Source organism: Anoplophora glabripennis, unplaced genomic scaffold (genome assembly GCF_000390285.2).
Source record: "Anoplophora glabripennis isolate ALB-LARVAE unplaced genomic scaffold, Agla_2.0 scaffold793, whole genome shotgun sequence".
NCBI lineage: Eukaryota > Metazoa > Arthropoda > Insecta > Coleoptera > Cerambycidae > Anoplophora > Anoplophora glabripennis.
In genome coordinates this window covers 165,002-181,154 of record NW_019416884.1, presented here as the reverse complement: position 1 = coordinate 181,154, position 16,153 = coordinate 165,002, and the positions used below count along the sequence as shown (strand labels likewise).

The 16,153-nt window shown below is 30.5% G+C and overlaps 1 protein-coding gene across 2 annotated transcripts in view; it reads left to right on the top strand.

Annotated features, from left to right (window-relative positions):
• Positions 1 to 2,179: 2,179 nt before the first annotated feature.
• The window catches only part of LOC108913224 (transcription cofactor vestigial-like protein 4), a 52,008-nt gene continuing 38,034 nt past the window's right edge, over positions 2,180 to 16,153 (top strand). Inside the window, exons 1-2 of one of the 2 annotated variants that reach the window (XM_018718744.1) lie at positions 2,180 to 2,258; positions 13,068 to 13,157. In XM_018718744.1, the coding sequence (XP_018574260.1) occupies positions 13,076 to 13,157 (82 nt within the window). In that variant the 5' untranslated portion in view covers positions 2,180 to 2,258; positions 13,068 to 13,075. Of the gene's footprint in view, positions 2,259 to 2,698; positions 2,977 to 13,067; positions 13,158 to 16,153 lie in introns of those variants that run through there. The other variant, XM_018718743.1, reaches the window with a different exon arrangement.

The following is a 16,153-nucleotide window of genomic DNA, read 5'->3' as shown; positions in this document are numbered from 1 at the left end:
GAGGAACAGCAGACATTTGTTATCAGCTGTTTATCTATAATAATTATTATAGTTTGTGGTTGTTATTGGTTATTTCTGACGTCCTGGTTTGTTTTTCTTTGAAATGGCGAAAAAAGATATTGAGTGCTCTGAGAATTTATAGACTTATACAGGGTGATTCAGGTTTAATCTGTATAACTTCAGGAATCTATAGAATCGGTAAAAATAATGTTCATTTATGATATAAACTTATTTCTTAATTCGCACCATTTCGGAGATAGAGGGCGTTAAAGTTTGAATTTTTTTCCTGGTTTTCTCTCGTAACTTTTGAACTTAATAATACTTTTAACGATTCACATTTGCACAAACGTCAGTTTATACAAATCACTGTGAGTATTGTTTTTCATGAGTTGCTGATAACGTTAAATGAAATTTACGTGGCTGGGTCGCTACGTCGGGTGCTACACTGTCATGATTTTCATTGAATATCTCAGAAACAAGGCCAAATATCGAAAAAAAAACGAGACGAAAAAGTTTCAAAATTAATGAGGCACAGGTGGTATGCAGCTGTTTTATTGAAATTAATTAATTTTTTTTAAATTTTGAAATAATGTAAGAGAGGGGTAGCACACAAAATACACTTCTAAGAGGGGTAGGTGGTTCAAACTTAAGGAGTTTATGTAAGACCATAAAGAGTGTTTTGTGTTCCGAATTTCACTTCAATCGGATGAGTGATTCAAAAGTTATGAGGGAAAAATGGGTAAAAAATTCATACTTCTACGCCCTCTATCTCCAAAACGGTGCAATTTAGGAAATTTCATGATTGAACATTATTTTAACCTATTCTATTGATTCCTGAAGTTATTCAGATTAAACCTGAATCACCCTGTATAAATTGTTTCCATGTTTGTGGAAAGTAGAGTCGGGAATATACTCATCGGAATATGAAATCTCAAGCCTACGACATTTTGGTTGAAAAACTCCTGCACGATAAGAGGACACTTATGTACCACATTAATTTGTGGTTTAAATTAAATTTTTGATATTTGATTGAATTTTAGTAAAACTACAAAGCAAATTACGTATAAATAATTGATTAAATTAACAACTGATAATTTCGAAAATTATCAGGTCCACTGCACAGTTTGTTAATTAAATTCGTGTGTGAAAACAAATTTCTTTTTAATAACCAGGGTTTAGACCATATTCTCTTTTTCTACTTCAATTTCTGTTTTTTCTTGATAACGCATATCGCAACCGTCGCAAGAATTAATTCGGTACCTATCATTTTCCATTTTTGTAAATCAATAAATAAGTCAATCAATATAAATGCAATATTAAATAAGTAAATCAATATTTATACTAAAAATTTAGACATTGATAAGTTAACACTTCTGATGCCAATGAATAACCGCGCAAACTTTTTTGAACGGCCCGTTTAGTTCAGTTCATTTGCGCAAGGTTTGAGTGTGTAAACGGGCCCTTACAATTAGAAAAGAACAAAACGCATCTAGAGCGTCTAGTCTAGATAGATGTTAGTTATCAATTACATATCCAAAATGAAATTTTGATAGTTCAGTTAAATTTTCCTTATATGGAATTAAAACCGCAATTTTCACATGAAGAAAAAGCACATGCCTAAAATTAATTAAGAAGTCTGGAGCATTCTATATTTTCTTCTCCTGTGAATAATCTGATTTTACTTTTTTTACTTTTCTAAACTTTGATGACTACGTACTCGAATATTGAGTTTTCCAAGCACTCTATAAAAGTGAATAATTTGGTAGACTTTTAATAAAAATAGCTCAGTAAAACGTAAAATATAACGTTCATGAGAAACAAAAGTTGAATGTTCTAATACCTACATATTACTAAAAAAGTGAAAACAATTAATTTCAAAATTTTGTTTTCAATCGATTACTTTAAAATGAAGAAAGACCAACCAAATATCAGCATGTAATGTGTTACGAAATTCCGCAGCTTTGCCCTAATTTGACCTTAAAAATCTAGAAAAAGCCATCCGGTGTAATTTAGCAATTGTAGGTAGGTATCTATTATTTTTTTATAATTTAGCAAGCTAATGCTAAAATTGAACAATGACAAAGATACCGTTGATTGGTGGGTATAGACCCAGCGTATAATCGCAAATGAAATAAAATTTTGATTTAGTCATTGTCAGATAAACAAGTCATTATGTTAATAAGCCAATACAAATTTAAAAACATTTTGATAGTGTACGTGGCGCCTGTTTTTATCAAGAATATTAATTTAAAGAACAGGTAAATCTACAAATAAATAATAATTTAGTAGTCCTTCGCCACCTTTTATTCTTCTATGCTTTATAAAAAAATTGTGAATGAATAAAATAAGTGTATAACAGACGTAACGTGATGATGTTTACATTTTCTGCCGAACTATTAAGCCTAAAGCGCATGTGTAACGATGGCAGACATGTGTGGAATGGAATATTGATATCGCATTCTTTCTTTAGTGGGACAATATTGAATAACGTATTCCACATGCTTCCTCTTTGCGACTCAAAATTACTTTCGTTGTGAACCACCGATGCGATGCGAAATATTTCGGCCAATCGAAAGAAAGCTGTGTTCACACTAGAAAAGAATTGAGCCAGGAATAATTGAAATTATTAAAATTTAATACTGGTAGACATAAGATACAAATCCGGTACTATTTATTGTGTACTTAACCCAATTAAAAGATAACTAATATTGTAAATTAATTTTCTCTGGTTGTTGAATTAAACTTAACTGTTATTATCGTGTAAATTGGTTTTTCGGTTTGGAAGTTTTGCGGGAGAGGGCCAATGTAAATATTTGACATTCCTTGCATACCGAACTCACAGGTTCGACCGAAATGTCAAATTCTTTTAACAGTTTTTCTTGTTAGTGTGTTATACAGTTTAAAAAAATATAATAGGATTAATTTCTCCAGTGACTAATCTTAAAACTTGTGGTGTGTTATCAAAAATATTGAAAGGTAAGCTATTTTTAATTAAGGGTTAAAATAACACGTGATTAATATATTGATTTTAGGGGTGGTGGTATCTCTCCTCTGTATTTTGTTTGTTACTTAGCATTAAAATTAAATTAATGTTATAAATTCAATGATAGGTTCTAAAAATCTTGTTAGTTAAATAAATCATCACAAAATAACTAAAAGGGGTTACAATATTATTTCGTTATTGTTTTGGATGCCTCTCTTTTTATTTTTAAATATAAGTGGTTATTTATATTAAAATTGCACTAATCAAATTGTATGGTTCTGCATTTTATGCTCGACCTACTAAATTTTTTGTTGACAATTGATGAATGGAATTTCAAATATTTTTATTATTGGGGTCACCCTGTTTTCCCCAATTTTTATACGAGATTGTTGAGCGTTAACATTCCAATGCGTTCTTTGTAATTAGCTTTTCTTAATTGCTACCGTTTTGTCCTTTAAAGTTATGTAAACTCTTCAAATAGTTTATGCAAGTTTAGTTTTTTATAAGATTGCATTATTTTGAAATATCTAACTTTTTTCATAACAGAATATTTCCCCTAGTCCTAGTATTACGTACGTGTGTTTATATTATAATAACATACCAATATAAATTATCCCTCTTGAATCAAAAAACAACAATTTAGATCCTGTTGATATAAAATTTACCAACACAGATTTATAGGTGTAATTGTCTTGTAAAAATGTATTGAAAATATAGGATGTGTCTGTTACGTTACAGCGCGAATTATATAATATTGATTTGTTTTTTTTTCATGGTTAAATTAAAAATGGCTTTGGTCAATTAATTTCTAACCAAATTTCGTTTTTGGTATTTGTCATCGACTAATACTTTATCATACTGTTCGGGGTTTCAACAGTCTTTAAGAATTTAGGTAGACCTAAGACGTAGTAAATTGATAGCCATACAGTTTTTTTAATTATGTTATTAAATTCCATTTCTTTTAGTAGAAAACATTTTTTTCGTTTGCTTTCCAAAAGAAATAATAAATTATCAAAATATATCGTTTCCGAGATTATTTTATTTTTATTTTAGATCCTTATCCGAAATAACTGGTATATAATAACCATATCAAAATTATATGGACATGTAAGGTAGTTCCGAGGGTAGTTCTATTATTTTATATTAATAATTTTTTCTTTGGATGTTTCGAATTAATATTTGGAGCTTCTAAATTAACTTGATGAAGGATATTTGAAATTTACTTTTAAATGTAGATACCTATATGTAGGTACTTCTTATTTATTATGAGTAGTTGATATTAGTCTATCAGGGACTATCTACATTTCTACATTCATACAAAGTCTATGTTAAAAAATATTTTTATAAGTAGGTAAGACCTCTTGAAATTGATTTCCTTCCAATGAAAGTTTATAATATTTTTTTTGAAGAATTTGACAGCAATAGTTTTTTTGTCTCTGACATTTATTTATTCACGAGAGTATCAAGTATGCCGTCGGTACTAGAAATTCCTTATGTGTAAAATAACTGTGACCTTACTTAACCTGAAAATAGTAATGCAAATGAAAAAGCAAAAATATTTCAATAACAACTCTATTGGATTGCTTGTATATAACTCATTATGATCGCAACCATCAGACACATTTTATTCGCATCTTTGATTAATGTAATCGAATGCCTTTACTTTTGTGATGTTACTTTTTGTTTTTAAAAAATGTAAAAAGTACCTACCTGATTCAAATTATCAGTTAATAACATTATAAACTACATGTAGTTTTGTTATATTTTTATTGTTTCTAATATATCCCCTATGTTAAAAATATTTTTACTTTAAGTAAACAGGAATAACTAATAATACGTATTGTAGCTGTGTTATAAGAATAATTTAATAGAAAAATAAACAACTTAAAAACAGAACTAACATGAAATTTGCACTGAAAAGTTATAGGAATTATTCAAAATGATTACCGTTTTCTCATAGGCATAAATAATTTATTCGTCGAAAATACGTATTATTAGATAATCGCGACGTTATTCGCGTTTCTGTTGAAAACGACAACGTTTTTTGAAAATTATCAAGAGTAAGAAAAGTTTTATAATTAAATTCCCGATAAAATAAAATAATATTTTTTTAAAGTCCAACAACGAGTTAAAAAATTCTGTCAAATTTTAATGGTGCATCATCCCTTATCAACCTTTTAAAAAGCTTGAATTGAACTCTACTTACTATCGATTAATGCTCTTGGTACATTCACACCGTGTATCAAATTTGGTTTTTCTAAGTTTAAGTATAACTGAGATATTGATTTTTTTCAATATTTGAAACCCCTCTTTCAAGGCCTATAGCTTCTCGAGGGTGCAGCTTAGTACAAAGGTAAATTGCGTTAAATCACCATATTTTGGGTTCCCCCTGCTCTGTGTTGGTTCTTATGCGAAACACCTTGTATAACTAATTAAAAATTAAGCCAGTTTTTTTCAAATTTGGATGTACTTATTATTCTTAACTGCATCTATGAGAAAAAAATCATCAACATACTCCTATAATACCTTCTATTTTTTCTCTTTGTTTTTCAAGAAATTAAAACCAAATCATTAAAAAATTCATTAAAAAATGCTCTAAATAGGACCTCTTATTTCTATACAGGGTGTTTAGTAAGTCGATGCATTCCTTGCAGGAGGTTATAGTGCAAGTGATTTGTGATAGATTTCCTTAATATTCCATACTCCGAAAACGCTTAATTTCTCATCTATAGGGTGATAAAGTTTTAATAAAAAATGCTAATTTATAAATATGGAAAACGCTCAAAATATTTTAATGAAATTTTACAGGCTTTGACAGTTAACAACAATACATATTTTACGATAAAAATATTGTTTTCAGTTTCACCAGTGGCGTGCTTACAAGAACGTCTTTGGCTATTTTTAAAGAATAAAATGATAAGCCACTGATTTTTCTTAAAATAAAAAATATTTTTGAATTCCTTGTTCAATTTGGAACAGAAAAGGTATCTCGACTGTTTTTCTTATGACGCACTGTTTTCGAGTAAAAAAATTAAAATCGATTTATTGCATGACGTAATCCGGTTTCAATAATTTGAAAAATAGCAGAAATTATGCACTAATTTTAAGAAAAATCAGTGTTGTATAATTTTTTTCTTTAACAATATTTAGTGACGTGCATGTGCGCACGTCACTGATGAAACTCAAAACAATATTTTTATCGTAAAACATGCATTGTTGTTAACTGCCAAAGCCAGTAAAATTTCATTAAAATATTTTGAGCGGGTTTCGTAATATTTATAAATCTGCATTTTTTTATTAAAACTTTAACATCCTGTAGATCGGAAACTAAGCGTTTTCGAACTAGGTATATCACAAATCACTTGCACTATAGCCTCCTGGAAGGAATGCATCGACTTACCAAACACCTTGTATAGTGGGTAATATTAATTTTTCTCGAGAAAAAAATTGATTTAACGTTTTGAGTTGCTTCTAAAATCGGTTAAAATTTTTCTGTATATTTTGCAGTATAAGAAAAATATGTTTTGTATAATGGTAAGCACTAAAATCTGCAAATAATCTTTAATTATTATATTATTAATTTTTAAAAATTGTGAAATCTAAAAATTATAATTTACTGGTGTTGGAATTGTTGGAAACATAACGAGAGGATATTTTTGTAAAATGTTTTAATTATCAATAACAAGTTATGATCAATTTTTGACGAGTAGTTAACGAGGCTCATTAAATCGTTTTATGTTTTTAGAACTTTGATGATTTTTATTTCGTATGTGCAGTTTGTTACTAATAATACGTGTATTACACTTTAAACAGTGACATTAATGATAAGGCAAAAAAAATACTTAGTATGTAGTTTTCGGATACTCTGTATAAAAAGAATGTTGCATCTTGCATCATATAACTAAGATACGAACCTAACAGTTACTTTTTTTTTAAAATGTTTGAGTAACTGAACTTTGACTATAAAAACATTGGATTGCTATAAATGAGCGCTTCATAAGACAATATTTTGAAAAATATTGAAATTGTTATTTAAAATATCATAGTTTTTCGGGATCTTATACCGTGGCCTGTGTACCTGGCTGCCGTCAGATATAGACCTACATTTAACTTCCTTAGCTTTAGCTAGTGATGTTTGACCTACCCTTGCTGTTCTCGGGCTAGGCAGTGTGGGGAAGCACTCTCTGTCAGAATTCCCTAAGGCCACCCGTTCATTTCGTTTCTCGTTGGTAATTCCAAGGCCTCCACAGATGGAACCACTTCTCAGGCAATGGTGATCCTCTGATTGTGATATGTTCCCTCGTGTCTGTAACTGGTCGCATCCGATGCTTCCAAACGTTTCGCCGTTATTTTCCTGTCGGCATCTTCAGCGGTGACTCGACGCTGCAAAAGCTACGCCGCTACTGACTTTTCTCAGTCAATTTACAAAATGTAATGAGGTAAATTAGAGTATTTGCTACTAGTTTTGGCTATCAGGGTTGAAGAAAAATGACAACAATTAGAAAAGAAATTGCTGCATAAACTACTACTATAAATAACATTGTAATTTTGTCTAAATATGAAAATATCAGTAAATTTTATAAAAACATTGTCATTCCGACAGATTGTTTTGAAATGTTATTTAGAAGTAGGTATCTTATGCAGAAATTTATTTTGTTTGCCATTTTTTTCCCTGATGACGGTATAGGGTATAGCCGAAACTAGTAGGATAGAAAATAAAACATTTTTATACTGAATTAAAAATGACTTTCATTTGTCTCATTACACTTACCGTTATTCAGTATTTCCATGAACTGTCGTTAAGAAATTAACAAAAAGACCCTTTACGTGAAGGTATCGGGAATCATCTGTAATCAACTCTTAAACCGTTCTTTCGTTTTTGACGCTTCGTTGTCTGACACTGTATGACTAGGCGTAGAAGAATTTCTCAAGAAAACGGGGAAAGATGCATTACGACATCTGTTAGTAATAATCTCTTAGATTTACCATACTTTCCTAAACAGAAAATATTGAGGTTTGTTGATGTTTCACTTGAAACTTGTCAAACAATTTAGAAAGTAACGACTTGTTAGACGTTACAGGATGGAAATAACGTTTATTAACGGAATGGGCAGGATTAACATTCGAAGTGAATATAGTGTAATATATTGGGGACCGCCTAGCTGGGTGTCTTGGCCGGCGGATTTCGATCTGCCGAGTGAAGCATCACGGACGTGGGCTGGAATTTGGATGGGTGACCTAAGGCAGGCTCGGGGACGTGGCTGTGGCAGCATCACGGACTCAAGCTGGAATTTGGATGGGTGACCTAAGGCAGGCTCGGGGACGTGGCTGTGGCAGCCTACCAAGAGACCTGGGTCGCCCAACATTTGCCGCACGCGTGTGGTCCCCCGATAAATGGTAATGAAAGCAGACCAAGAAATCTCTGTAACTCAAGACCATACTATCATACATAAACTGTACGAGACTTTGCCACCAAGCCATCCGTGTAGTAAATAAGATGGTTTGAAGAAAAGTACTCGAGTAATGAAAGAGGGTGTACAAGGGGCCTAATAAGGCCTAAGTGCCGTGGTGGAAGACAATTCCACCACCCCTCCGACATACATACATAGTGTGATATATTAGTTATTATTTTCATTAGCGTTTTCGAAAGAAAACTTATGCATTGTTTTTAAATATGCCGAAACAAATCGTTTAGACAGAAGGGTACCTATATAAGGGTATGTTAGAAATGCATCACTCAGCACTTGACTGCTCTATTGATATTCTCAGTGTGGTAGATTTCCTGCTATGCTATATCCTTATTAAGTAAATATTAATATTAAAATGGAATAGTAAAAGAAGATTGACTTTTTTAAGAAAATTCTAGGATTTAAACAATTTTTCAATATTGAGTCGTTTAAAATTTTCATGACATCCATAATTTTTGTAAAATGTCACATAAATTTGATTCATTTTTCAAAATAACATTAGATGTGAACCCACATTGAAGAAGAAAGTGCGAATATTTCATCCGTTTTTTTATATCAAGCTTGAGAACTAAAAAAATTGAATATTTTAGGAACAGTTGAACTAAAAAAAGATTTGCACTGAAAAGCTTTTTCCGTTGAATATGTATATGTATAACTACATTTTTTATCCTATTTTTGAATGACTGAAACTGAAAATGTAAGAAAAATGCATTTACCAAGTTAGATATATGGATGATTTTCTGTTCAACAAATTTTCTGTGATGACAAATCGTTTTCGTTATAGTCGATACATATCAAACCCATTCTAATTCTGAAGCCACTGATTAGATTATATTCAAATCCTATATGTACTTATTCATCTAGGTATAGTATGAGATAACTACACTCTATAATGTTTGAAGTCAGTGTTGTATTTGTAACTGATTAAAAACTGTTTTGCTTCCCATATTTGAAAGATCTTTCAGGAATAATTTTAGGAACAACAGTGCTCTTGTTTTTTCCGAAAGTATTTAATCTTTAAAGCCGGCTACACATGGGCGTACCTGATTTAATGCTCGTACGTACGTTTATCAAATTTTAATAGGGGTACAATAATTATGCCTCGCTTATATTGTAATGGTTAATATACAGTGTTAATTAAGTATGTACAAGTAATTCAACAGTCCATTATTTGAGTGATTTTAAGACAAAACATTGTTCCGCAGATGCTTCGTTTTCAAGATACAGGGTGTTAAACTTTTGTAAAAAAATTGCTATTTCGTAAATATCTTAAATACCCTTTACCCAATTTTGTTGTAATTTGGCAGTGTTATTTGTACTTTATGTTATTTAGACGTTATTAATAAAAAATATAAAAAAAAAATATAATTTCCAAAAGAAACTTTTCCCCATGTTTCTTGTGTGGTCCAGGGATATGCAATTAAGTGTATTTTTTTCTATAAAAATTAATCAAGATACGAAAAACATTCAAGAGACAAAAAAGTTGTAATTTTAGTTGCTTAATTCAGAAAATATAAAAATTACAAAAAGTCAGTGGCGTACATTTTTTTTTCAAAAATATTCGTTAAGGTACCGCTCGGGACGCCACTGGACTTAATAAATTTAATCAAGTTGGGGTTAAATTAGCTCCTTAACACTACAAATAACACTGCCAATTTACAACAAAATTGGGTAAAGGGTACTTAAGATATTTACGAAATAGCAATTTTTTTTACAAAAGTTTATCACCCTGTATCTTCAAAACCAAGCATCTGCGGACCAATGTTTATATGAACTTTTTGTCTTAAAATCACTCAAATAATCGTCTGTTGAATTTATTGTACCTACATACTTAACAATTAACACCCTGTCTAGTATTTCATTTCGTGTGGATAGTATTTTAACGGATAAAAAAAAACTAGTGATAAAATAAATTAATGGCAAGGATCAGTTAGTTAAAATTCCAATTTCATTTCTTGCGGTATATTACACAATACAGGGTGGTCCAGATTTATAAGACAAACTTCGGGAAAGTACTAAACAACAAAAATTAACATCAGTTTGCTCTATGAATATAGGCGCAGAAAGCCACCACAGGGCGTTGAAATTAACAAAAATAAAACATTTTTTTTTAAATATCTGGAAAACAGCTTTATCAAATTTATCCAGATTTGGTACACATTCTTTTTCAAATAATTCTCCTAGTACTGTATGTAGACAGTCCAAATTCAAAAACCAGTGGCGGGGAAACAAGGATATCGTTTCCTTATTTAAAGTAAAACTTCTACGCCACTGAATTAATTGGTAATATGAATACATTTTATAACATTCTGAAACATTCCGGATGAAAAAACAGTCTTTTATTTTTGTCGAAAAGTGAATGGTTTACGAGTTATGAAACATATTATACAAGTAAACAAATCGTTGAAACAGGGAAAAATAAAACGAATTTGAGTAGTCCAGATTTTAATAGACACACTTCGGGAGAGTACTAAAAAAACAAAAATTAGTACCACCTTCTTCTATCAACATAGGCGCAGAAAGCCACCGTTTATGAGATACAGGGCGTTGAAATTATCAAAAATAAAACACTGGAAAACCGCTTCATCTAATTTATCTAAATTTGATCACATTTTTCACTATCATAGCAAGCATATCGAGCTCAAATATCAAGTAACACGAACAACAAGTAAAGTCATATGAAAAACAAATAAATTAAATCAATTGCTCGAAGTGTCCATCTTCAAACTCAGTGCACTTTTATAAAATAATCCAAAATATTTAGATCAGGTGATCTAGGTGGCCAAGGTATGGGGCTATTCCGACCAATCCATCTGTTTTGGTAGTTGTTTGTCAGCCATTCACGAACTACCTGGCCAGAATGTGCTGGCGCCCCGTCCATTTGAAACCTGGTCCCTATTCGTTGATTCGAAGGTATGTCCTCCATTGACTGGAAGAGGCTATTGTCCAAAAAATTTAAAATTAGATCGGAATTTAGTCTAGGTGGCAAGATGTTTACTTGGATAATATGTTTCATAACTCGTAAATCATTCACTTTTCGACAAAAATAAAAGAATGTTTTTTCATACGGAATGTTTCAGACCGTTATAAAATATATTCATATTACCAATTAATTCAGTGGCATAGAAGTTTTACTTTAAATAGGGAAACGATATCCTTGTTTCTCTGCCACTGGTTTTTGAATTTGGACTGTATGCATACAGAACTAGGAGAAATATTTGAAAACAAATGTGTACTAAATTTGAATAAATTTGATAAAGTGGTTTTTCAAATATTTAAAAAAATTGTTTTATTTTTGATAATTTCAACGCCCTGTATCTCATAAACGGTGGCTTTCTGTGCCTATACGTATTCATAGAGCAAAGTGATGTTAATTTTTGCTGTTTAGTACTTTCCCGAAGTTTGTCTATTAAAATCTGGACCACCCTGTATAGTGTTTCCAGTTTTAAAGGCCATTCGTTGCATTGCAGGTGGCAGCGTCTCATTTTCTTTGGTTGTGGGTGTTTAATGAGGTAGTTTCCTTCAACTGCAAAGAAAATGGAAATGTAGGTACATTTCTCAAAAATATATATTATCGTATTTTAATATTTACGGTGGAATAATTAGTTAAAAAACGTATTTTATTATTAGGTCTCGTATTTTTTACTCTATTTTAAAGATATTAAGATACCTAATTCAAATTCAAAAACTTTTTTTTAAATCTTATCAAATGAAGTCAAAAATGGTTCTTCGATACCATAAATCTAGGTATGCAAAAGATCTAACCCCACATAAAGGACTCGTAATTGATGATATTGCTGGAAACAGCCACATGTTCCAACTAACATTGAATTACACTAGCAATACCTAATAAACATCTAGTAATAAATAATTATCCAGCATTAAAAACTGAGACATTTCATAGTGATTTATGTAACTGATCGCATCTAACGCTTACAAATGTTTCGCTGTTCTTCACTGTGGACATCTTCAATGATAAGAGATTCCTAGCCAAGGCTAAGGAAGCGCATTGTAAGACTGTAATTGACGGCTCCCAAGTCGCAACGCATATTTTATTTGTTTAGGACTTCAATGAAGTCAAATCTCATATTTTCTAACCTATTTTTATTTTGTGATGTGGTGAAAAAGTTGGAATTAAAAATTCATTAAAAAAGTGCACGCCACAGCTGAAGTCGTTCACACTGTGGACAACGCCGAAAATAAGCGTTTGTGACAATTCTCGCATACGTTATTACCTGCGCATTGATGAACGTACAGGCATGTACGTTCGTGTGTAGACGGCTTAAAGTTTATTTCATATTCGTTGTACCCTGTGCATAGTTTGTTAAAAATTTATTTTGAATATTAATAAGATTTTATAAAAACTGTTGATGCTTTTATTAAATTATTCCAATGTAATGCGACTTGACTTGACCCCTGCCCAGAAGGGCGAAGATATAATCTCTACAGATAGAGGCTTTATTTTTAGAATCGAATAGTTTTCCTGGGTATATTTCATGTGAAAATATCTTAAATTTTTCTGTGACGTATACACAAATGGAATTTGTGTATTTATAAATATATTCAATAACAGTGGCTGTATGTATGAATAATGATAACCTTGCATTCCACTGCAGATAACAATATGGAGGGCGGAGAATCTCCCTTGGACGTCCTCTCCCGAGCTGCTACCATGGTTCAAGAAAATCAAGCGTATTCGGCTGCAGGTTGGTACATAATATTATTTTATTATCTCAAACACGAGTACTCGTTGGCATTCGTTCTGTATTGTTTTCAGATCAGAGTTGGAGATTATTGTTTATTTTTCGAAATAATTTCGTATTTTAATGATGTTTATGTGCCGTGAATTGTTAAAGGCTACGATCAGGGCCGACTTTGGGAAAGTGTAATCAGATTTTGCTGTTAAGATTTATGTGTAGCTACACAACGACAAATCGTACCGATTTGTCGTTGTTTGCTGTACAAGGTCTCCAGAAACTATGAAAGAAAGAGTAATTATACTTATAAAAATAATGGCACGACGTTTTTTTGAAAACTTGGTATTAACGGATCTACATAATCTTAAAGATATTTTTTTAGAAATTAATATTTTGACATATTTTTGTCTCTTTTTCAGTTTGGTACAATTGTTTTTGGTAACTAGACCTATGAAAAAAATATTAATATTTTAAAGCTCCGAAATGTTTAGATGATTTGAATTGACTAAAACAAATTTGACCATATATTTATTTGTAGTTTATAAAAAAATATTAAAGATTGTTAAAACATTAAATTTTTTGAAATTATTTTTAAATTTCACGATTTTTATGAATTACTTTTTAAAGCTTGTAATTGTATAGATCATAGTTTTCTTTTATGTTCAAATTCTGCTTTGTACTACAAAATAGGTACATTTAACTTTTTTAAGGATGCCCTAAAAAGTTAAATGCACATTTTCTCGAAAACCAACTTGGAACAAGAGTTTTGAGACTTTTTTGTAACATTTTTTATCTTTAATATTATCGTAGTTAGTTTTTGAAAAATTGCAAATAAAAAAGTTATAACCAATTTTTTAACCAAACGGGACCATTTAGACCTTTAGTGCTTTAGGTTTTTTGTAATTACTTTTTTCGTAGCTGCAGTTTATTATCCATAATAGTTCCATACTTCCAATCCAATATTGTCGTAGTATTTTCCATCTATATTAAAAAAAATCGTTTAATTGAAAACAAAAGGTTACAGCAAATTAATAATTAAAAACAAATAACTTTGAGGTTATGTGATATAGATGGTATTTAATTTTAGAGAGAATTTGCTGTTATTTTTATGTTATTTACATAAAAATAATCGCCACATTTTATGAAGATTGAATTCTTTAAATCTAATCTAACTACAACTGCTTGAAGGAGATTATTATAAGGATGTTTTTGAGAGACAATTTATAATGATAATAATTAAATAGTTATTTAGAAAACTGAATGCTTATATCTTAGAATTGGGAACAGTTAACAATTAATTAAATGTTTGCTATTGCATACAAAAATAATTGATTGTTTTGCTAATGGTACAATTACATGGTCAATTAACAAATATCTCAAAAGTAAACAATTAATAGTTGACACATCAGCGGCATTCTTTAACAAGTTGCCACACAGCGAAAAATTATGAACTATGTTTAATGGATCTGATATAATTGTAATGGGTGTTCAAATTTGAGTTAACTTTTTAAATTTGCCGCCATTTTTGTTTTTTTATACTAGAATGGTTTTGTTTTTTTTGACAGCTGTTAAGTAGAAACGTGGCGGTTAATGAATATGGAGAAGTATACTATTGTACAACGTGTCTTTATTGTTAAAAATTATTTTAAATTTGGTTAAAGGCATTAAACAAACCGCTTTATTCAATATTTTGCATAAATCTTCTCTTAAAGACTTACAAAATACATTTAACACAAAAATTATTGCCAACTGATCATGGATTACATTGTACAGTTATTAATTGTGCTCTTGAAATTAAGGAAATAATGATGATTTTTATTTAACAAAATCCTCTTTAGTGATGAAGTCCATTTTGAAATTGGTGGATATGTAAAGAAACAAAACTGTAATATCTGGGGTGAATAAACCCCCAGTAATATTGAAACAACCAATGCATTGACAAAAAGTAACTGTTTTTGGTTTTGTGGAGTGATTCGTCCATAATTCTTCAAAAATTAAACTGAAAATGTTACTGTAAATGGTGCTCGATATCGAACGATGATTAATAACTTTTTATGGGATGAATTGGAGCGAATTAATGCGCAGAGTATGTAGTTTCAGCAGGACCGTCCATCATGTCACACAGCAACGGAAACAATCGATCTTTTGAAACAAATTTGGTAATCGATCAATTTCTCGATGAAGATCATACGATCTATTTCTTTTTGCGGATTTTTTTAAAGAGCAAAGTTTATACTGGAAATTCTCAAACCATTCAACATCTGAAAGAAAATGTAAATGAGCAGGTCACTCTAATTCAACCACCATTATGTGAATAGGTGACGGAAAATTTTGCTAAAAGATTGAAGAATCTGGAATTCTTTTTCATTAGTAACCGTAACATTACTTTGATATTCAATAAAGATATCTAGTTATTTCGAATAAATTACGTGTTTTATTAAATAATTAAAAAATTAACTCAAATTTGAACACCCTCTATAATACATATTTTTTAATCATTGATATTAACATTCTAATTATCCATCCATTTTTTAAATGAATACGCTGTTTGATTTTCAATATTTTAAAAGTTAGGCCTTTCCGAGTATTTCTAATGCTCTCATTATTGATTATTGTTATTCGACTGAACTAAATTTAATAAGTAGAAAACAAAGGTTCTAAAAATTTTCTGGTTTTCCAATAAAATTGTTAATTTCTTGAACCATCAAACTTTCTTAAATCAGCAATAGGTACCAAGTTATATTTTTCCAAGTATCCGTTGGAGGAGTTATACGTAGTAATTTCTACGGATTTAGTTATGGAATAATGCAAGGATGTGAATATTAATTAGCGTGATATAAATAATTGATTTGTCATTTATATTCTGTTTTCGTATTACTTAGGTGTGTAAATTAACGTTTTGAATGAACTTTCGATTTTTCGTACGTGATGGTTAACGTATTTAGAACAAATAACAAAATGTTTACTGATTTCTACAAATAAACATGTTTAGGTTACCACAATTA